Source organism: Paramacrobiotus metropolitanus, unplaced genomic scaffold (genome assembly GCF_019649055.1).
Source record: "Paramacrobiotus metropolitanus isolate TYO unplaced genomic scaffold, Prichtersi_v1.0 Parri_scaffold0000004, whole genome shotgun sequence".
Taxonomy (NCBI): Eukaryota; Metazoa; Tardigrada; class Eutardigrada; order Parachela; family Macrobiotidae; genus Paramacrobiotus; species Paramacrobiotus metropolitanus.
The window spans coordinates 858454-880049 of NW_026570224.1; the positions used below are offsets into that span (position 1 = coordinate 858454).

The 21596-nt window shown below is 40.0% G+C and overlaps 4 protein-coding genes across 4 annotated transcripts; 2 read left to right on the forward strand and 2 right to left on the reverse strand.

Annotated features, from left to right (window-relative positions):
• Nucleotides 1-923: 923 nt before the first annotated feature.
• Nucleotides 924-4054, forward strand: LOC129602665 (uncharacterized). Its single transcript, XM_055501754.1, has 5 exons — nt 924-1596; nt 2702-2803; nt 2911-3034; nt 3203-3325; nt 3484-4054. The coding sequence occupies exons 1-5, from the start codon at nt 1442-1444 to the stop codon at nt 3586-3588; spliced, it is 609 nt and encodes a 202-aa protein (XP_055357729.1). The 5' UTR covers nt 924-1441; the 3' UTR covers nt 3589-4054.
• A 2401-nt stretch (nt 4055-6455) lies between these two features.
• LOC129602666 (uncharacterized) lies at nt 6456-9826 on the forward strand. Its single transcript, XM_055501756.1, has 5 exons — nt 6456-6668; nt 7933-8034; nt 8215-8338; nt 8882-9001; nt 9117-9826. Exons 1-5 carry the CDS (start codon nt 6586-6588, stop codon nt 9216-9218), a joined length of 531 nt encoding a protein of 176 aa, XP_055357731.1. The 5' UTR covers nt 6456-6585; the 3' UTR covers nt 9219-9826.
• Nucleotides 9827-10213: 387 nt separating this feature from the next.
• LOC129602076 (uncharacterized) lies at nt 10214-17952 on the reverse strand. Its single transcript, XM_055501032.1, has 8 exons — nt 17076-17952; nt 15427-15868; nt 14859-14963; nt 14330-14628; nt 12595-12703; nt 11363-11899; nt 11014-11121; nt 10214-10687 (listed from the first exon to the last, which is right to left on the reverse strand). The coding sequence occupies exons 1-8, from the start codon at nt 17163-17165 to the stop codon at nt 10497-10499; spliced, it is 1881 nt and encodes a 626-aa protein (XP_055357007.1). The 5' UTR covers nt 17166-17952; the 3' UTR covers nt 10214-10496.
• Nucleotides 17953-18358: 406 nt separating this feature from the next.
• Nucleotides 18359-20989, reverse strand: LOC129602084 (uncharacterized). Its single transcript, XM_055501045.1, has 6 exons — nt 20509-20989; nt 20260-20450; nt 20028-20186; nt 19248-19316; nt 18983-19168; nt 18359-18865 (listed from the first exon to the last, which is right to left on the reverse strand). The coding sequence occupies exons 2-6, from the start codon at nt 20321-20323 to the stop codon at nt 18690-18692; spliced, it is 654 nt and encodes a 217-aa protein (XP_055357020.1). The 5' UTR covers nt 20324-20450; nt 20509-20989; the 3' UTR covers nt 18359-18689.
• Between the last annotated feature and the right edge of the window lie 607 nt (nt 20990-21596).

Below are 21596 nucleotides of genomic sequence, written 5' to 3' on the forward strand. Positions count from 1 at the left end.
ATAAATATGTACATGTGCTCATTATCTTATAAAAAAGCGCCTAATAATGAATTATAAGATGCATAAAAACACGTTATCATTCGGCAAGACACACCATTAATGTTGTTTATGAGCCTGCAGTTATGAAAATAGGAAAACACAAAGAAGCATAAAGCGAAAGTTTGCGGATTATGCTAGCTAATTTTCAATCCCAAGTCGCAAGCATCCCCGGCCCTAGTACAAAATTATGTAATGTTTATGTTATGTTCGATGTAATGCTTATGTTTTCGGATAAACTGATGTAGTTCGAATACTTTGAAATGCCTAAATTCGCATTGTTTGCAGGCTTGCATCCGGACTTCTGCTGCTTTTTTTTGTGACTGTGCCAAGAAGTTCAAACAAATTTTACGAATTATTGTGTGTATTGTTCAATAACATAACATAATGCAGTGTACTCATTGTACTGATGTACAAGTATACCATTTTTAACAATAACACGACCCACCCATTTGCTGGAAAAGTACTTTGTACCGGAATTTGGATATTGCTTAATCCTCATAAGTCATAAGCACTGCATAAGGAAATACCTAATTCCTTATGGTTTCATGCACCAAAAATTATAGCCTCTTCGGAGCTATCGGAAGACTGTAATTATGTTCAAGGTTCGATTGCGGTAAATTGCACTTAATATGGGTCTGATTACGTTCGCATAATTGTTGTCGCGGATTCTTGGGTTTTTTACCGGCTAACAATTCTCATAAATCGAGGTTGTTATGTAAGAACATTGCGGTAGCCGGCTAGAGATAATCTACTACCGCTGCTGCCGTCGCACATGACAAGCGTGATATTCAAAATGCGCAGACACGCTGTAACGATGCGGTGACGGCTCGAACCCAACGAAACGTTGGCCAATCGGAAAACCCATTTGTCGCACCCGAAAAACCCGTACTCGTACCTTCCGTTGCGTCGAAAAAGCGGCACAGTAGTGCATAGTGACACTGCATACGTTTCGCTACGCCATCACTACCGGGCACTTCATCGATCCGGCAGTTTTTGTCATTTCCAGAACGAGGCTTGAGTTATAGTGCAAGATCAGTATTACGGTATATGGCATGGCTTGAGCTGTGCATGCTAGCGTATACGGAATTTGCCGTATTAAATCGTATGTAGGATCCTACATTGATCGCGTTTGTTGTTTGTATACCGTTTTGGCGATAAACAGTGGTGTTTCCCTCTGTTATCTAAATGTAAAATACGTTTTCACTAGACGAATTTGCTTATGGGTTAAGTTTAAACTGATCTCTTCGAGTGGTTTTAATTATTAGTGTTATTATTATGATCGGCACGTGATGAAGTAAAAATTACACTTCTGTGACACGAATACTGATCGCCTGGATTTTATTGGTTTTGATTAGAGTTACATATGTCAGCGCCCGTTGTAATTCTGTTTTTGTTTTTTTAAATGCAAGCCCATTGCTTTTATTTGAATATGGGGATTGTAACAAAATCCTTCGATGTGGAGAAGAGCAACGCAACCTTGAGCAATAATGCCCCAGAACAAAAGCGAGATGTTCCTGCCAAACGTTATTCCTTACGAGTCAGCCTGAAAAAAGATTGGTAAGAGCTAGTAATCGTGTCTCATTGCAATAATGCAACTGCAAGTTGCCCAATACGTAATTGCTATTTGTATTTGCATATCATATGCAGCCATAATGCAGGTGTTTGCAATATTGCATTGTAGCTGTGTTTTGCAGTTGCGTAATACTGCTATTATTAATGTACGATAGGTAGGCACTCCCAGGCCAGTCGTTTATACTAGCTTGTGATCCGGTATTTTCCACAATTGCGGCAAATCTGCATACCGAGTCACAAGATATATATTGCATCTGATACTAGATGTTTTGAAGTTTTACGCTACTTTAAATTCTTCTACAATGTTTTAAACTGATCCGTGAAGAAGAAACTTTTATTAATTTCTGGTAAACCAGCTTCGTTTTGCATTACTTATTGTTAGTGCTACCTCGGCTGCGTTCGATTTCGCTTCAATCCCAATTTAAATTTTTTTTCCATTCTGATCCATCTGATTTATTTGCAGGCGCACCTGCATATCATAGATACTTATATAAAAATTTTGTTAGTTTGTTCTGTTTATTCGAGGTGCCCGCAAATGCAGATGTCGAAGTCGAAACGATTGAGTAACAGTAAGTAGTTATTGCCGTATTAGCGGTAGATTATTTCCGAAAACAGACACATATTAGTTTTGACTTAACAAGGTCTGAAAACAAACTAGTTCTTAGGAGTTTTTTATGGCTGCAGGCGCTAAACGATCACGAGTCTAGTTATATAGGGTGGTGCACACTGCACACGACATGCTGCGGAACCGATTGGAGAGGAAATGTTTTCTCTTTTGCATATTTGCGGCGAATCGTTTTGTGCGAACACATGATCGTTAAAGGAAGTGCTTCTAGGAACTTATCATAAGTCAGATGCTAACGATTAAAAAATACAGCAAACGGGAATTGCTTGTATTAATTAAATACTGCTAGTGCTATCTAATATCTGCGTACTGCTACTTGATTTGAGGCGGAAACGGCTGCTGCATAAGTGCATGTAGTATTAATTACCAAACTAAAAACAGTGAGCAGGAAAAAACCGTAATATTTTACTAAATAGGACAAGGCCAATGTTCCATATGTTGCAATGGTGCAATTTATGCTTGCAGGGAGAGCAATCTGGAGCGCGCCCTTTTGAGAAGTTTGTGCGTGGCCCGACAACAGTTCCGTATCCGTATGGGATTGGCGCAATGTTTACGGATTCTCGAATTGTAAGACTTGTATAACTGTGGAATTCATATGTAGCGTGCGTCTCTATTGTAATTTGTCATTCTTTGTATGTTGTAAGATTAATTACCTTGAATGTTTGCTGTTGTAGTGACGCTCGAACGGTTTCCATTTGTATACTTCCAATAAACGAGCACAACACAGACTCCTTATCACATGTCCAGATTCTCCTTATCGAAGCCTATTGCAGCGAAAACAAGATACCGCTGTTGAAGGTACAACGATATATCGGGCATATGCAACAGAATTTGGCAAATATTGCCCATACAGTCAATTATTGTCAGTATTATATTTATTACAGTACCTGGTGTTGCATTTTTCTGCAACGGCATCGCTGACTAATCGGCACAGTCATGATATTGATCGCGTCCGTTTTTGTATAGGTCCACTCCCCTGAAAATTTGTGGAACATAGTAAAATACAATAACGAAACCGACATTGAAGATGAAGAGGGAGGTTTCGAAGACGAAGACGAAGAGAGTGATGATGGAATCGTGCTGATATTGGTAAGTGCGGCCGATCTTGACAACTTTATACATCCATAACCCGCTGATAGTAGCACCGATAACTATACTTGTCAGAAGTATTTTTGTTTTGTGACGCTGGTAGCTACGTGTTGTGGAGCAATTCCCAGTGTACCAAGTTGGTGTATTCCTTTTTCCAGGCTTCGCAGTATGAAAGTCCAGAGGATGACCTTTTACATTCAGCCTACGAAATCGCTGCAGCAGAAACGAACAGTCATCCCATTGTCCGTTTAGCTAGCGGATGAAAACGCGTTCCCCTGACGCAACCGTTTCATCAATTCGTATTCTCTCATATTAAGCGTATGGCATTGGCGCGGTAATGCCTATTTACCAAAAAGCCGATCTGAAGCAGCAGTTAACAATGCCGACGACGCTGTACACAATGCAGATGTGATCAAGTGATACATGTTAATAATGTACCCGAGAAATAGTGATTCGGATATGTTGCGGGCTTTCGAGCAGAATGAAGGATGCATGGAAAAGATGTCTGTTAAAAAATGTATTGTTATTAAATAACTATTGCTTCTGGCGTGTCCTTTCTGACGGAAGTTGCAGTACAAATATGTAAGGTTTCGTCGAAATTGTTGCGGTTTATGCAAGAATACGTGCCTTTAGTTTGGATCTACAGTTGTTTGATTCTGTTATTCGTGTAAGTGGTGACCACTGATGCGCAGAAGCCGCTTCGCGAGCGAGAAAATAAAGCAAATCCCATAATGATATTATTATTATGATGCACGTTAATTATTACGATTCACATTGTAGCTGCATGAACTATAGGTTTCATAAAGCAACTTTTAACTCTACGCAAAAGGATTGTGTACTTATCGAACGTGAATTCTCTATCACCCTCCGAAAGCGCAGTAACACTAACTTTGTAAAATTAAGCATGATTCTATTAAAGCTTGTATTCTTTTAGAATTCTTACGCTCGACTTGGACCACCTTCAGTATATTAGCTTCACGAATCGTAAACCTGCTGTTCTCGCGATCTTCCTTAAAATTTCTTGAGTACTGGTCGAGTACAAGTGAAGAAATGAAATAACAAGATTAAATGGTACCCAAAAAGATGAAATAAAGACATGACATTTTCTCTTAAATTATTTGAGTTGTAGTCTGATATTGCACATGCTATATAAGCAACTGCGACTTACAATTAACTGCCATGCAGTTACAGTACATACATGGATATAATTCGACAGTTGCATATATCTGTACGGTAAATTTGTATGACTTTTCTATAGTTTTAATAATTTTTAAAGCCGTTTTGGTAAATACTGCAGCACGCAATGTCGGATTACAGCTGTACTTTAATGCAAACTGCGAAGGTGTACAAGTACAACCACCACAATTGCAGATTTCTGTTATCACAATACACGTAAAAGATATTAGTGGAGACGATGCCACATTTATGAAGGTTATGCAAACAGTTACCGAGATTTTTTTCCAAAACTTTTGCTGTGCGTCATTCTTGCCAGTTTGCATATTTTTTTCTTGTATTTTTGGTGTAAACAACTACAGGTACAGAGTCTGTACCTCAGTATAGCAGTTACCAACTTGGAAGTTGCCTATTTTCAACTATTAAATCAAGAACATACCAGCTTGCAGTTGGTGTTAGAACAAATAAAAACGGCAAATAGTGTAATAAAAATATTCTGTTATAAATCTGGCTTTATTTATTGTTAGCTTATTCTTATTAGAAAACGTTTCACGGGAAAACCTACTCTAGAGCTCGATGACCTCCGAACAGAAGACCAGTTATACCGTATATCTATCTGTTGCATCTTGCGCTAACTTAATTGATGCCTACATTGCATCAGCCTGCAAGGACAATTAAAGTACATTTAAAGTGCAACAGTTACGAGTGCGTGCAGAATAAGGTAGTTGCATTACGTTATACGATAAACACGGTACAAGCAGTTTAGGTTTATACGTGATCATGACATAACACGAATTATTTTTACATCGTAGAGTTAGATCTTATTTGTAACACAAACTGGCTTCATCGCGTGAGCGCTGGTGATCAGATAACCCTGAAATTTTTTTATTTATTTTTAATGGTTTTCTAGTAACGTTTTCGCGCTTTTAGTACACAGAGTAACTGCAATTCTTCGTCATGCGAGGGCACTCACCATGTTAGTTTGTTAATATTTCAAAAGTTTTGCACCCATACAGTAATAACTTGTAGCAATTTAAGGTTGTGCATGCCGAGGAATGGCAGCAAACACTGCGAGACAGATATACTTTTTTATGAAACTAACACTGAATAGACACAAAATAAATGATTTACTATCATAAAAAACCACTTCTTTAATACATACAATATATTCTCAGAAAGGGCTCAAGCACGAATTCGAGACAAAACATATATCTTACAGTCGAATCATATTCCTGCAAGCGATGGACGATTTTCTTGACAGGAAAAGCTGTACTGAATGATCCATGATTATTTCCAATTAAACGTAACTGTTCTGTGCAGTTGCTACAGTTTTGTAGTATTGACGGAAAAGTTGCAAAAAGTAAATATCAGATAAATCAATTTTTTTCCCGACACTATAGAAGAAAGGGAAGCAGTACAATAATACTGTTGGTAGTAAAATAATGCGTGCAAAATATAAATATTTTCGAAATTCCTAAATTTTAAAATTCTTAAAAAAAGCTTTTAGTTAGCAATTTAGCAACGGTAAATTGTTCTCCAAACATGCATCAAAATATATGCCGAGGATGCGATTTAATTTCTTGCGTTGCAAGATTAAGTAAATCCAGTAAGCGTAAAACCATATTATTAAAAATGTAAAGATAGATAATGTATCCAACTGGCGACAGTTATCCACGTGTTCTTTAATTTACATCCCTACGAGTAGATTTATTAAGCAGCAATTACAGAACAACATGCACAAAAACTGTTGTAATTGAGCAGCTGCACAGTACCGCATAAGTCAAAGCCCATGATTACAGAATTCAAGACTCGAGGAAGCACACGTTCTTGCGGTGAGTGCACTGATGATGATAAGCTTAAACTGAAGATATTTATCTGATTTTGTTACCGCAAAAACTTCGCTCTGGTTTGAAACAATTAGGTAACACTGATTCTAAATTGTACTTGTATGCCGACGATGTTGCAATCGTAGCTCATACACAGTCGGTCTGTGGAAATTTTGAAAAAGTATATTTTTGCCATAGTCATCTCCTGTCGCACTATTAACTGTTGGTAGTAGAGGATTAATTCTTTGTCATTGACCGCCAATGAACATATTTTCCAAATACTTACCAACAATGCAAACTCCTCGCTTTCCTGTTAACACGACGTGCTCACTAAAACTTTGCTGGTAAGTTAGTAAATTTGTATTAACTGTGCAGTACTGCATTTGTGATTTTGTAAACAAATACTGTACATATAGAAATTCTAAATTCACGTATCTATCTGTATTTCGAATGTAGTGTTACCGTGCGTTGCCCGTTAGGAAAGAATAAAAGTGCGATTCGATCTAATTTTATTTTATGCATAAACTATACGGTAACAATCAATTTTATTAGTTTTGAATTTACGGTATTGCATGGCGATCGCCTGAACGTCGACTGTCGACACTATAGAGTACTTATAGTGTCTGCAAACTGTAGTCGACACTCGACAGATAATTTATACGAGTATCCCTCAGGAACCGGTATTAACTGAGAATACTTTTGTTACGGGCTTGCTAGCGGTTTCATGAGTTTTGGCATACTGAAAAAACAGGATGTGTGACGAAATTTGGTCGAGCGTCGTGGGAAAGTTGCAACAGATCGCAGTTCCTTATTGCCTTATTCGGTTTTGCCGCATAAACTGGCATTCTGCAGCTTCACGTCTGCGTTGCAGCATATCGCATCCATTTCACTTGTCAATTATATTTCCTGTTAATACGTCATAATAATTCATATCTGCAACCATTATTACCGTACTATCACAGCAGCTTAATCTGCTGAATGCAAGAAATGCCAGCGTGCTAATTACATCGAGCCAAAAAGAACCGTCTCTGAGACTTGTACCGTACATGCTGTTACAGCCACAGCATGATAAAGCTAAAAAGCTCAATAGGAGGCGTGTTATCTTCGGCTTGCACAGTACTGTTTGTCTACGATTACTCAGCATCAAATCCGCCGCGCATTGCTCAATTGAATCCGTTACGTGTACTCCTGCCATTTGAACGGTAGCACTCGTTTAGGCACTATTTTGTAGTCTATTCCAACGCGACGGCGCCTGCATCGACACGTTTGCTTCATTTTAAAGCATAGTGTGCTTACGGATTCAAATATCTGTAGTACAGTCGTCGGTTGTCTGCTTAACATAAAGTTCTTCAACACGGAAGATATCTATCTGATACATTGATCCCTGCTCGCTTTTCCCTTTCCCAGTCGTAATTAACATTAAGTTCTTACGCCTTAATATAAAACTCCCAATTTGGCTACGCTGTTTAAACGGCGATCGACAGAGAAAGTGTCGTTAACTATTAATGCGGACAGCGATAATAAACTGGAACCTCCGAAAATGCATCAAAGGATCAGTTTTACTGTTGCGGGTGGGTCAGGTGATTCACTGGATTCCTTATCATTTAGGGAGAGCGATCTAGTGGAAGCATTGGTCAGCTGCCTCCATTTAGCCAAAGAAGAGTATCGCATTCGCATCGGATTTGAGCGTTGTCTCAATTATCTGGAAGTGTAAGTCAAAATTGAATGGGTTATACGTGGTAATGATTTACGAAAACGGTTGAATTTAGGAGCAGATACACTATAACGCAAGATGCAGTCGAAATAAAAAGCCTCTTTTATTTGCTGCTTCCATGCAGTTTCGATCTTTGTATGCTTTTTCAGCTTCAGTTGCTTATGTCCATTTTTCAGGTCACCGGACTCTGTCCTGATGTGCATTCAGGCACTGGGTGCGGATATGAAAGATCCACTGTCTCACATGCAGCTTTTGCTGATTGAGGCCTACTGTCAAGAAAACAATATCCGCGTTCTTAAGGTGAGTTCAGGTCAGACGCTGGGTACGAACTTACGGATTACGATCACTCACGGACCGAGTGACAAGGCGTGTCGAACACCGACGGACGACGCGTGCTCTGTGAAACACTGAATGAGCGTATACGTACGTCTCCAATGTCTGAGCGCCGCTAAGCGGTAGCGTTTTACAGTTTACGCCCAGGTCATTAGAGAGTCTGGTTTCAGTAATACCATTAGTATCACTGCAGTCGCCTCTGTGATTGTCAACGTAATCCATGGTCAAACTGCAGATGTTTAATTGAAAATCTAATAATTTTCAGCAGCGAAATTATTGATTCATTGTTAAATATGTAACGTAATTATTAAACTTTGAACATTGAGCAATCACCAAGCTTTGTAAAAACTGAATAACACTGTTCTTTCGAAACTGGGAAAAAGATTACAGGTGTTAGACTTTTAGGTACTCATTATGAAAAGAGCATCCGTCCGTCTGTTGCGCTGTGTATTACGTTCCATTTGATCAACTAATTTTCTCTATGCTAAAGTTTGTTTGTTTATCTTTTAGTTGGTGTGCCAAGATATATGGGAGTTGATAGACATGAAGTCAGCGGAATACTTTGAGGAATACAATGATGGGATTGAGGACAGCAGCGAAATTGGTGATGATAACATCATGCTGATTCAGGTAAACGCGCGGCATTCATGCTACACTCTCACGCCCGGTCCCTTGACTTTTTTCAACTTGAAATGTCGTCATTCAGATCAATAATGTTTACCCTATGACGTGTTCGTCCTTGTAGGCTGCTGCGATTGATCACATCGAGGACGAAGAGTTGCGCAAGTTCTATGATCTGGCTGCTCTGCACTGCCATGCGCGTCCCATTGTGCGCTTACGGAGCTAATGCATCCCCTCTGGCCGATGAGCGCTCTAACTTTCTGAAACCCTTCTGGAAGAATTTCGTGCAGTTTTTCTCCAATGAATTCAATGCAATTCATTAATGCCTACAATTTCGTAACTTAATGATGGAAACTCAAGATTCATTTCGAAGAGACCGGACTGACAGTTTTGATCGGTTAATAATTCGAAGAGTCTGGAGTTCAACTTTTAATTCGGATTTTGTCCGGAAGCTGATGATTACCCGACGCCTGCATGGCGAATATGCGGATGGTTTCGTCTCAGTTTGGATTAACAAAATGAAGTTGTAACTGGATGATTTTCTATGTCGCTCTAGCTGGGTTGTGTGGTTTTGAAGCATGCCGGTAAATAAAAGTGAAAGTTTACCGTATTTTGTCAAGTCCATTACGTCAAGTTATAGCATAGTTTGTCATTCATGGTTTTATTTTTGGGTTTTTTAAGCATTTGCAACCTGTTTTTGTACTTTTGTGGTACATTTCAAGTTCATCACCATTTGACTCCTTTTGAAACTGTTTTGGGTGTGTCGTTTGCAATTTTGCAAACGGAATTCCATTCGAGTTTGTGCAGTCGGAAATAAATGATGTCATCGCTACACTTGCCGGTATGCCCTACATACTCTGTACATACGCTGTACAGTGTACAGATACACATAATTCTTTGGGTGGGTCTATATATGGTTTACATCATTCTTTTCGCTTTACAATGTTTTTCCGGATGAACCCAACGTAATCGGTTTAGAAAATTTTGGCTGCTTATCTGCTTATCAAGCAAACCATTTAAATACTGAAAAAGCTGATTTTCTTAAAAATAGGGGCATCAATACTGCGGCTTTGCAGTCGCAGTTTCAAGCAGGTACGTAGTAAAATTTACACACGGATATGAATATTTGTAAGTAGTGTTGCAAGTTAAATTCCTAAGACCGGTAACTTTTAATTTTGCGCAGCCGCGGGGGAACGAGAAGGTACGTACATTAATCGGAGGTTCCACATAGTACTCACAATTTAATTTGCTCGAACCATATTCGTAATCTGTACTTGCATTTACATCTGTGAATTAAACATAAACTAACAGAACTAACGAATCAAATGCAAACTTAACCAACTAACGGATACCACCCTGTATGTTCAAACGCTCCATTAATTATTTTGTGTTTTCCAATGGAAAATACCGATGCGAGATATTACGAGTATGCGCAATACATCATAAAATTCCGTAACAAAAATCTGGCAGTCGCACCGTATCGATCATTAAATTGCCACTGTTGTTACAAAAACACAGTTATTAAAAAATTTAGAAAAACCAAAGGCAACATTAGTGCAAGGGTTTTCGGTGCGGAGCTGGGATGTAAAAGATGATAATCGTGCTGGACAACATCCTTGATTTCCGCTGTCAGACAATCGACATAGCTTGCTTTGGTCCAAGCACCATTTGCATCGCACTTTCTGGAGATTTTCTCTGCAAAAATTATTATGTAGATAATAGGCATTACATAATAATAAATAGGCATAATAATACATAATAATAAATAGGCATTTATTATTATGTACGTAATAGGCATTAATAGCGTACAAATTGCTTAACATCCTTCAGTACAGAGGGTTAGCAGTTTCTTAGATTCCATGCACAATATTTTGCACTTATTGAACAAAAACATGCCTTTCATACGATCGTTACGCAGAAAAAAGATAATAATATAATCTATGATAAGGTATGACCTTTCACTAATATTGTAGAGTAGGACAAGTACATCTTCTCTTTATCATAACAATATCCCAACTTACTGCTCTGATCCAGACCAATCATCTGCGGGCATTGTAGCATTGCCTCCGAGTTTTTATTAGCGGCTGGCCAGCATATATTACCGTCCGTACCTCCTCGACATCCACCAGCTTTAATAGAAACAACTTTGATTCTTATGTTAACAATACATCGACGTTTTTACTGCCCTCTCGTCGAGCGTATTTAAATGCTAAAGTAGCCCATGTTCTGTTAGTATCTGTTGCAATGCTTGCAATTGACTTTAACAAACACTTGTAAATTTATCGTGTTATTTTGTGCTCAAAAGGAAGCGGATTTTGACAAAGTGGTCTAACAACATCATCAGTTTTTTTAGTCAGATATTATTATTACCTTCTTTAGGCTCAAGCTGGCTGTTCCTTTTCAGCATCTCATCGCACTGGGCCGGGATCAGTCTCCACATGGCTTGCTGTACAGCGGCACCGGCATTGGACGTTAAGGCCATGGTACTGCCAGTCACCGCTGCCGCCTCGGTTGTTACCTCTGCTACCGGTATCGCTGTCGTGTTGGCATCCGGCTTCAGTACGATCCCTTGTCCCGCCACCCCGGCACCAGCGATCGGTGCTTCCGTGACGGCATTAGCAGCCGCAGCCGCCGCACTAACAGCTGCAGCAAGTGCCGCTTCGTACGCATCACATGCTTCGTAATTGGTCCATCCAATATTGTTCACCGGATCCGCATCCGGCGCGATACTTCCATCGGACTTGCTGGCATTCCAGGTGCCGTCCGTGCCGCAGTATCGCGTAGCCTGGGGTATTTGGCTCGGATCCTGACCGGACGCCGGTCGTCGACAGGGCTGATGGGCCTCCGTACCGGCAGCAGTGGCTGGCCAGCACATCTTACCATCGTGATTGCCACGGCAGCCGCTGCCTGCATTATTGGGTAATTTAGATAAATGCAAACAGGTGCTGTTTGATATTCGGAATACGATCGAAGCAGATATCTTAAAAGGGCAATTTTAAAAATGACCATTATACTGGGATGTTTTATGTAATAGATTATGACCAGATTGGGCTGATGAGCTGTTCGGATGATTTACGATACAGCTCATCAAGCCATAAGTGGAATGGACATGTGGTCAGTTCAGTGGCTGCTCCCTTTGTAGCTTCTGGTTTCCTATAGGTTCTGGTATCCAACTGATGGAATGTTTTCGGTAATAATTGCAAGCAGCGATCGGGTTCATTTAGCATCACAGCAGCCACACTTTAATTTTTAAGTAACTGACTGGATGGTGGTGAATAATTAAGAAGCTTTCTAAGAAACTGGTACAGATACTTACAGTAAACCTCCTGATTTACGCTGCAGTTTACATAATTATATATATATAATTCATGATCTGAGTCAGTTCATATCTATATATAGAACTACGAGTATCTGCTTACGTGTGAATACCTTTAATATATATTGTATTAAGAAAAACTAAGTTTTTGATACCACACAGTTCTACATAATTTTTTAAGAGAAGTGTTAAAAATCCCAAATAAATATAAATCTAGTGTGAATAAATATCTAATATCTAATTGTAAATTGTTAACTATTGTAGGTGCAACATGTGTTAAATTTACCATCAGCGTTAGTCTCGAATCCGTAGCGCTTGAGGAGATCTTCGCATTCCCTAACATCCACAAAGTTCCATGGTTTAGGCGGAGCAATCGAGGCGCTAGGATCGTACGTCTAAAATAATATCAATACATAATTATTATTATCAGAACAGAATTTTTCTGTGTATAACCAGTTTGCCGCAGTCCGCTGTGGTACGTGACTGGACTGTACAGTATGTCTTGTGCACAATGTTGTTAAGTAATTACTATACTACTAGATTATTTAAATACAAGTTCTGGTTCATACGCGGTAAAATACGATAATTAAGTTAAGTATGGTTTTTGCCCAAACAAAGTGCTCCATAAGTCAGATGTTCAAAACCGGCCACGATTATACTGCGCCTACTTGGAACAAATGGAGCAACAATGTTCGTTGCAAACAATATACGTAAATATCTTGGAACATATTTTAACTATTCAGAACCAGTGAAACGAAAGATGAAAGACATTTTGAAAGTGACAATTTCCTTGGCTAAAAAAAGGAAAAACAGCAGTGCCGACTAAAATGGCATACCGCTGCGCAGGGACGGAAGCAATAAAACTGTGGGAGATTGCAAACATTTCATATGCATAAGGATTTGCGTTTGAAAGACCGGCCTAGCTTAACGAAAAAAGAGCACTTGGATGATACTCATCCAGCAATACGTCGAAGATTCGGCCCATACTTAGCGATCCGTGAAAACGTAACTTGTGGCCAGACACTTAACAAAATAAGGCGAAATGTCAACAGAAAAAGTTTTCAACCGGAAAAAGAAACACTAGAGATGACTTCCGACTGCGCATCAAAAGGTATTTCCTGAATGCCTCCAAAATGTAATTCAATCGCTTATTTGGAGGACAATCCTATTAACATCTATGTATGTACTTACGTAGCTTGTCAGAGCAATTATTCATGATTAACGCACTGTATTTTTGTTTCTTAATTAACTGCGGAAATTCACCTATTCGATTTGGTCGATCAGTGCAATATTAACGTAACAAAGCAGCACGTGTAATCTAACGGTAGGCGAATCACTGGTTTTTGTGCAAGGGAATGAGCAAATAAAAGTGTGTAATTATTGTACTCGTATGGTAGATAAATCAGAACTGCACCAGCAAACACGCTGCGAATGTTGTAGATGGCTTGCAGAGCTAGAAGAAAATGCTTTTTACTATGATTTTGGTCTGAATTAATTTAGTTACATGCCTTGTGGCTTTTGCTATATTTTGGTGTTAACACTTTCGAATTTCGAAGCAGTGGTAACCTTTTCTTAGCGTTCGTATCTGTACTTCACTAATACCAAGTGCAATATTTCGCCGTAGCCACCATTCCATGTCGTAAAACGTTCTCTTAATGAATTATATCTATTATATTGTAATCTATTATATCTATTTATATCTATTATATCTATTATATAATTTATATCTGTCAACGGTAATTGTGGCTAATGAATTTATATCTAAAACAATCTATTATGCAATGAGATGCAGATTTCATTGTCAAGTAAATTATGTATATTAAAAAAATAAATATATAAATGTATATATTGAAAATGTCTTTCATAAAGATTTGGCGTCTGGTAAATGTTTGGCTTTTGTGTGAAGATTTTCTTATGTTAAGCAGAACGATCTGTCGCATGGTATCGATCCCAAGTTGAACGAACTTGGCTAATCTAGCTTCAAGTGTTGATTAATTAGTTATTCCCGCAAAGTGACCTACCGCGGCTGTGGTGTGCTGCTCTTCCGGTCGGGGTCCATAAGGATGCTCCTGATTCTGTATGGTGGGAGCAGGTGATGAGAAACCGTATTCTCTCACGCCGCCGCCCTGTCCAGGCTGCAGCTCGGCACTGTGCGGTGCTGGTAGATCCTGCCGCACAAGTTGTGCGTGCTTCCTTACGAAACTCGGGACTTGCATGCAGTCGGTGTAGTCGCTTTCCTTGATGCCACGCAGCACCAAATTCTCATTCACATTGCCGTAGTCTCTCCAGCGTCCGTTCACACATTCCCTTTTGGCGTACGCTGCAACGAGAACCATGGATATAGTGTAACATGTTATTTATCGGCAGTTCAACTGTTCTATATACACATGCCCACTATGCAGTGTACACACGCTGACACGCACACTGATTGCGTAATTTGCGAAAATGCGGTAATTGGCCCCATAGTTTGGACGATCTCGATTTAGGTCAGTTATAAAGTCAATCGCTTCACAAAGACATGACATTAAAATACATATATGACAAGCGTACATCGTGTATTCGTCGGACCATCGGGGCAAACTTGTAATAGCGTTTCACCGGGATCGGCTGGACGCCAGCACAGTAATCCATCGAAGGCCTGGCCGCATGTCAGCGCTAAAAATACACAATCAGGTTTTGTGGACTGCTGCTGAAGTGTGATGGCAAAAACGAATAGAAGCAAGCAGTTACGCATAAAGAGTCTATTACACATTGCGCAAGGCAACTATATTGCCATATGTGTTTTGAATATGGCGTACAAAATAAGAATCGTTAATCAGTCGTATATTGTAGCCGTTTACGTAGATGCTGTATAAACAAACTAAAAGTATTATTTACCACCGGTTCTTTACATTATCTGACGAGCAGCAAAAACACTTAAGTCTTAACTATCCATCGTTCAAAATAAACTGAGCACGTATTTTTTTAGCTGTTCCAGACGTTTTTATCCATACTGCTTTGGTTTGCTAATGCAGGGATAGCTTCTTATTGCACCGCTTTACAATTAAGGTCACATTGTAGGTTAGGTGAATTTTCCTGTCACATAAATGCGTTGACGGAAATAACGTGAAGTACGTACGATGATCACTATGTTCGTTTTTTCCCTTGCTCTTGAGTCGCTTAAGGAAATGGAAACAGCGCTCCTCACTGCCGAACTTAAATGTCGACTGGACGCTTGTTTTGACCGGAATATCGCTCTGTGCCGTGTGCGCGGGCTCAGGATAGCCGCCCAGCTCTTCTGGATGAACATGATTGTCTTCCGCATCCGGTGCAGGAGGGAGATGCGTCGGCTGTGTACGGTGCAGCGCCTCCGGATCTGCTTCGGCCGGCGGCTCTTGATGCTGCTGCTGTTCTGGGTGTTGCTCCTGTTGTTCAGGGGGCTGATCAGTAACTGGTGCTTGATTCGGGTCACTCTCAGCAGGCTGCGAGTGATCATCCGGATGAGGATGATCAGTCACATCTGCTACGTCGGCGGCGGCGGCTGGCGTAGATGATGCTTCTGTATTGACTAGCGGCGTTTCCTGTACACGCGTGTACTGTATACGTATGGGTATATGCATCAGATAGCCCCAATGGAATTCATTCATAGATGGACACAAAGCCGGCCATTTATATTTAAACTGCATGTTGTGAGCAAACTCAAACAAGGCTAAATTATAGATAATGGCCAAATTAGCGACGTGCTGATGTATTTACAACATGTACGAATTAAATGTGCTACATAAACATTAATCCTTACGTAAAACAAATGCCAAAGCTCGCACTACATGAATTCCTTGTGTGTATTACGTACAGTATTCACAGAGATTTTTGCATTATTACTGAAGAATGCGTAATTTAACTATGTTGGCCTTTTTGCGAACCAACTTTATGATCTCAGCTTTGTGGTATTGCGATACGTTAGCAAAGTATGCAGTGCATAAAACAACCTTATAAAACAACCTTATGATTCGATACATTAACGGCATTATCATACGTGCTGCACGATAAATTCGTATCTGATGGCACTAATTTTGTTCTACAGTTTTTCTTCGTTTAGAAGTCTTCTTCCGGGTAAATTATATGCATGTTGTTCTTTTTTACTGCAGAGCTGCACCACACACTTAGGCTAAAATATTCAAAATCAAAACTTAGATTTTCCTGTTAAAACTGGCTATTATACATCATAAATAATGTTTCAATATGGAATAAAATACCGTACCTAACAATAAGAGGACGAGAATACGGTATATGATAGCGATGTGATTGGCCTGGAACTGTTTTTTTACACGCTTAATAATGCAAGAAAAAAATTAGTTGAATAACTTTTGGAAACTTTTGAATACGTAAAAAGCCGAAAACCATATGGGAACTGCTGCCGGTCAGCTGGGCTAATCACAAGAGTCTGATAATCCTCTTGACATATAGAGCGGGAGCACACTTACAATCTTACATTATGCATACATACCAATTATGCTAATATCTACGGTGCCGCTAAGAATTTAAAATATCGATCCAATTTCGTGATACAATCGCTGTATTCAATACAGTATATAGTGAATATACGTACACTGAAATTCAATTCATCAATTTATTTATAACCTCTGTGACCCTTTTCGGCTCTGCGATTTAGGGACTGAATTCGCTTCTACGCAGACGTTTCCTTAAAAGTGTACAGAAATCACAGCATAGGCACAACAAAACAAAACATCGGGCTTTGCTCTGCTCTGCTTTAGTAATTAAGTGTACCGTTGATGGCTCCGCTTCCTGGGCATTTATACTGATCGGATATCCCAAAGACAGGAAGAGCAGTGATAATGCTATAATCCGCATGTCCATTCTCAGTTTTCAAACGGTCCTCGTTGTAATCCTCAAAAACACAATATTGCCGCCCCGGGCACAACACCAATCCGTTAATTACGAATCGGCTTGAGTTAGTTTTTCCCTAATACCAATTGAAAACCGTTTCCCACTGCACTGACAGACTGTTTACGCCTTTTTCCATACGCGCACACACACACACTCATAGGATGCCCCAGCAGTTAAGAAAAGGAAACCGATGATCGCGGTTTCGCTGTCATTAGGCGGAAAAATTCCGCCACCACATAAAAGGCACAACAGACTGGCTAGAGAATAGAAGAGCACTACCCAAGAAGCCGACTAGATGAATCCCGCTGCGGAAAATATGTCTAAACATATCCCACCATTAGATTTTCTTAGTCAGTTTAAGATCACCCAAAAATAGTAACAGTATACGAATAGTTTAAGGAGTTTGGTATGAGGATGCAGCGGCGCGCGTGTGCTGTGTATAGTCTCTGATTTTGAAGATAGGCAATCTCCACAGGATGATTACTGTGTCGGAAAATTTGCACCAGATCCACGCCAATGACATCCTCATAGTCGTCGTATAAGTACGTCGTCTGCAGTTGCATAGTGTGGTGCAATGTACTTAAACGATAATAATATCCCGGCATATTACGTCCAGTTTTTCCTGGCTTGGGCTAATTGGTTTATAAGGAACTGTTTATTTGTAATCGAACAGGCAAAAAGAAGTCGAGATGTGCCGGGAATATATCGCATTACTCCTGCAGCGGCAACACGTTACGAGAAAGGCTTTCGCATTGATTTCTTTCTGTTGGTGCACAGTAGAGACCGCCACAGTTTACAGCTAATGTAGTAAGACTGAATCAACCGGAAGCTATCTGCAGATCCGTTACAATTATGACGACATGCAGTCCACTACTGCACTATGAACGCAGGGAAAGTCAAGCAACATATATTCAGCTGTCGAACCCGATTTTTCACAGCAATTCGCTTCCTTATATGATAATTCTGCCCGCATATGTACCGCAAAGGTTAATTAGCGCTTCGTTACTGTACTGCCCGGCTAACAAGGTTTTTACAGTAGGTAATTTGGATAGAATTGGATAATGTGTGGTAGCCTACTAATACACATGGTAAGTCCATAATGCGCATAAATGAAATTCATCCATACGCTTAGAGAGCGGTACTGGGTTAAATTTAGTATGAAATAATAACGAACATAAAATTTTTTACTACTTCCCGCTCTGGATTATTCAGTACATTTAATAAAAGGAAGATCGTACAGTACGTATGGTGTCATATGACTCCATCGATCTTCCTTGTTATTAGAAAAACGTCTGTAAGAATTTCAACAAGGAACGTCGTTCAAAAGGCATGTTTTCATAACGCTAAAAACATTTAAATAAACTTTGATAAACATTTAATAAACAGATCTGAATGTGCAATTATGGGCTAATCTGGTAGAATTCCTTCAAAGAAGATACGTACTCGTATCCGTCATTTTGTCCGAAAGGTATTAATGTTTCTATCATTGTGGAATTATCTGACTTCTAACATTTTGTCCTCGGGTTTTTGGACTGCGGATCTACTAGCAGTTCTGACAGGTGCACCGTCAAACAAAGGAAGATGCTCCAGCATCCGTGTTGGGCACGTCGCAATCCGACCTTCAGCGCCTTCACACTTGTTGCATGTGTCCATGCACCGTATTCCCACGTCTGGAAGGGAGTTGTTATAAAGTTATTTTACAGAACAACATCATCAGAACTTAATATAGTGGAACAGTAGATTAAAAACTAGAATTTATTATAGCGGAAAACACCAGGATTGCATACTTAATTCTCTTTTCTTCTGTATATGACACCACACAGTGTTCCGGTTGGCTTGTGTCCCGTCCGTTAAGCAGTAGAATGTGGTGCGATTGGGATCCGTCACAGCTTTGTGTAATTTGGGTAGATTCAAGCTCACGGAACGCATTTTGTGGTGGGAATTAGTCAGCATATGGGTCTTCGCATGGCACGCTGTAAATGGTCGAACAACACGTGTTACCATGCCGGCGAGCTCGAAGAATTGTTTACGTCGGTTACTTGGCTGTCTTACTCGATCTTAAAGCGGACGCCTTGGGGCATTTCTCGCATGGAGTTCTGCATAGCAGGCCTAATGAACTGTCTGAAACAATGGCAAGGTACACGAGACAATGGTAATCCATACACAAAAAATAACTCAAGGGTATTTTTTAATCTACAGCGTAACCGCAAGCACTAGTGCCGAAATCGTAGAATATCGTTCCTAATCGGTGGCGCGAGCACAATACTAATTACACTATGATTCGTAGAAATGGTATAATTATCATACTCGAGTGAAAGGTTAGTCTTGCCAAATCTTACAACCAACTGGACACGAAATCTGAATTAAGACTTGCCAAACTTGGATGGTGATAATATTTACCTTTGTCTTTTCTGATTTTATGTGTACTGCAGAAGTAGCGAAATCTATTCTAATAACTGGGCAGCTGAAACAGACTGATATCACGCATTGTGCATTTACACAGTAGGCGAATGGAAAGGACGACAATACAGCTGGTGTTCGTATAGGGCCCAGCAACACGCTGATCAATAAGTTTTTTCGACCTCAAGTTGACGTACAGTTGTAATAAAATTGGTGAAGTTTTAATAGCAACGCATTTAGAACAGTAGATGTATCAGCATATACTGACACGGCCCATGACCTTTGGAATTGGCAAACTGAGGCTTAGCATGCAATTGGCAAACTGAGGCTTAGCATACTAAGTCCGTTTGTACCTCATCGCATTTATGTAAAACTGGGGTTAAGTATTTCTGTTAGAAAAACAGTGTTCTGCCTCTGTTAAGTAAATCTTACTTTTAGCCATTTCATCGGCAAGTTCACACACAGTATCGTACGTCCGACGATCGGTTCCACATACTTTGGTTACTTTGGATGCAAAGCCACCGCACTGGCACAACACCTGGTCGTTGGCGCTCAGCGTTGCGGTTTGCTCTGTCCGTTGACCCTCCACTCCTACAACACACCCGGCGACAGATAAATTCTTTTTCGTAACAATTATACCAAAAAACATCTGGCATCTAGTTACCTTTCACTGGCAGGAACGGAATCACGCATATCAGTAACGGCAATAACCAGTTCTTCTGGGTCATCGTGATGCTGGCCGAATGGGTTATGCTGCACTAGTGTTGATATGCCGACGGCGCCTTGCGTTACAATCAGGCCACTACCAGCTGCACAGACGATATCCCAACCAGCATAGGTGTCGACAACGATGCGCTGGGATATATAAAAGTGGTGATTGCAAAAACTGTGTTCAAGGTGATTACATGCTTACCATACTGGCCAGGAGAGCGTTTTTAAATGACCATCCATACGTGTTTTCCTGGTGCCCATGTCGAAATAAGTTGGAACAGCGGAATTTAATGAAGTCATTTCAATGTTGTCGCCACTAAAAGTGCTGATCGACTTCCTTGGGAGGAGAAATTCAACGATCGCAAAATGCAAGTCCATTTTCAAATGTTAAATTGCAAAATAGCGTTATCTTCGTATATAAACAGTTACTGTGATTGCTTTGTGATCTCTATCATCCGCAGCCCCTCGTCTAAAAAGACGGGAAAATTATGCCAAGGTTTTTGTTAGATTCGCCTTTGTCCACGACTCCAGACACTTTACAAATAACCACTTCCACGTTAACGTTTATATAAAGCTTCAGATAACGGGTAGCAGAAACTGCAAGCTTAGCAGGGATTATTACAGGAAATTTTGATATCGCTGCGCGAATCAAAACGTCATAGTACTCGTACAGGCTAAAACGTACAGACCGTTCGTTGTACCGGTTTCATGGGCCGCGCTTATGATTATTAAAGCGTTTACGTTGGCGTACCAATCGGTACGTTCTACGGATCGGGCTGCATGCACTGCATCACCATATCTGTATAAAAAAAAATATTTTACAACCTGATTTTTTGCTTTGTGCGTCAACAATGTGCTGGCGTGTGATTTTCTGTTTAGGCGGGTAATTAGTCGCTCTATTGTATTAATTTTGTCTTGCGCGAATACACCACACTACCCTATATATAGCGCTATTTGTATCAAAATGAAAAAAATATGACCTTAAAATAATCTACAAAATACATATCTGAACAATCCCAACTTTGCGACGATGGATGTTAAACAGCCATCGATTTGTACTGGGATTTGATGATACTATCGAATACTAGTACTGGCATAATAAAATACGGTTCACGACCGGTACTTGGCTAAAAACGTACGTAGGCTCATCCTTAACCGGAATTGTTGTTTCTTATTACGTCTTAAGCATTCCGGTTCCTTCCGGACATTTGAGAAACGTGCGACCTTGAGAAGATAAAGGACAACGCTTTTTATTGCTCACCCGAGCTTCCGCTAAATGCCTCTTCGCTG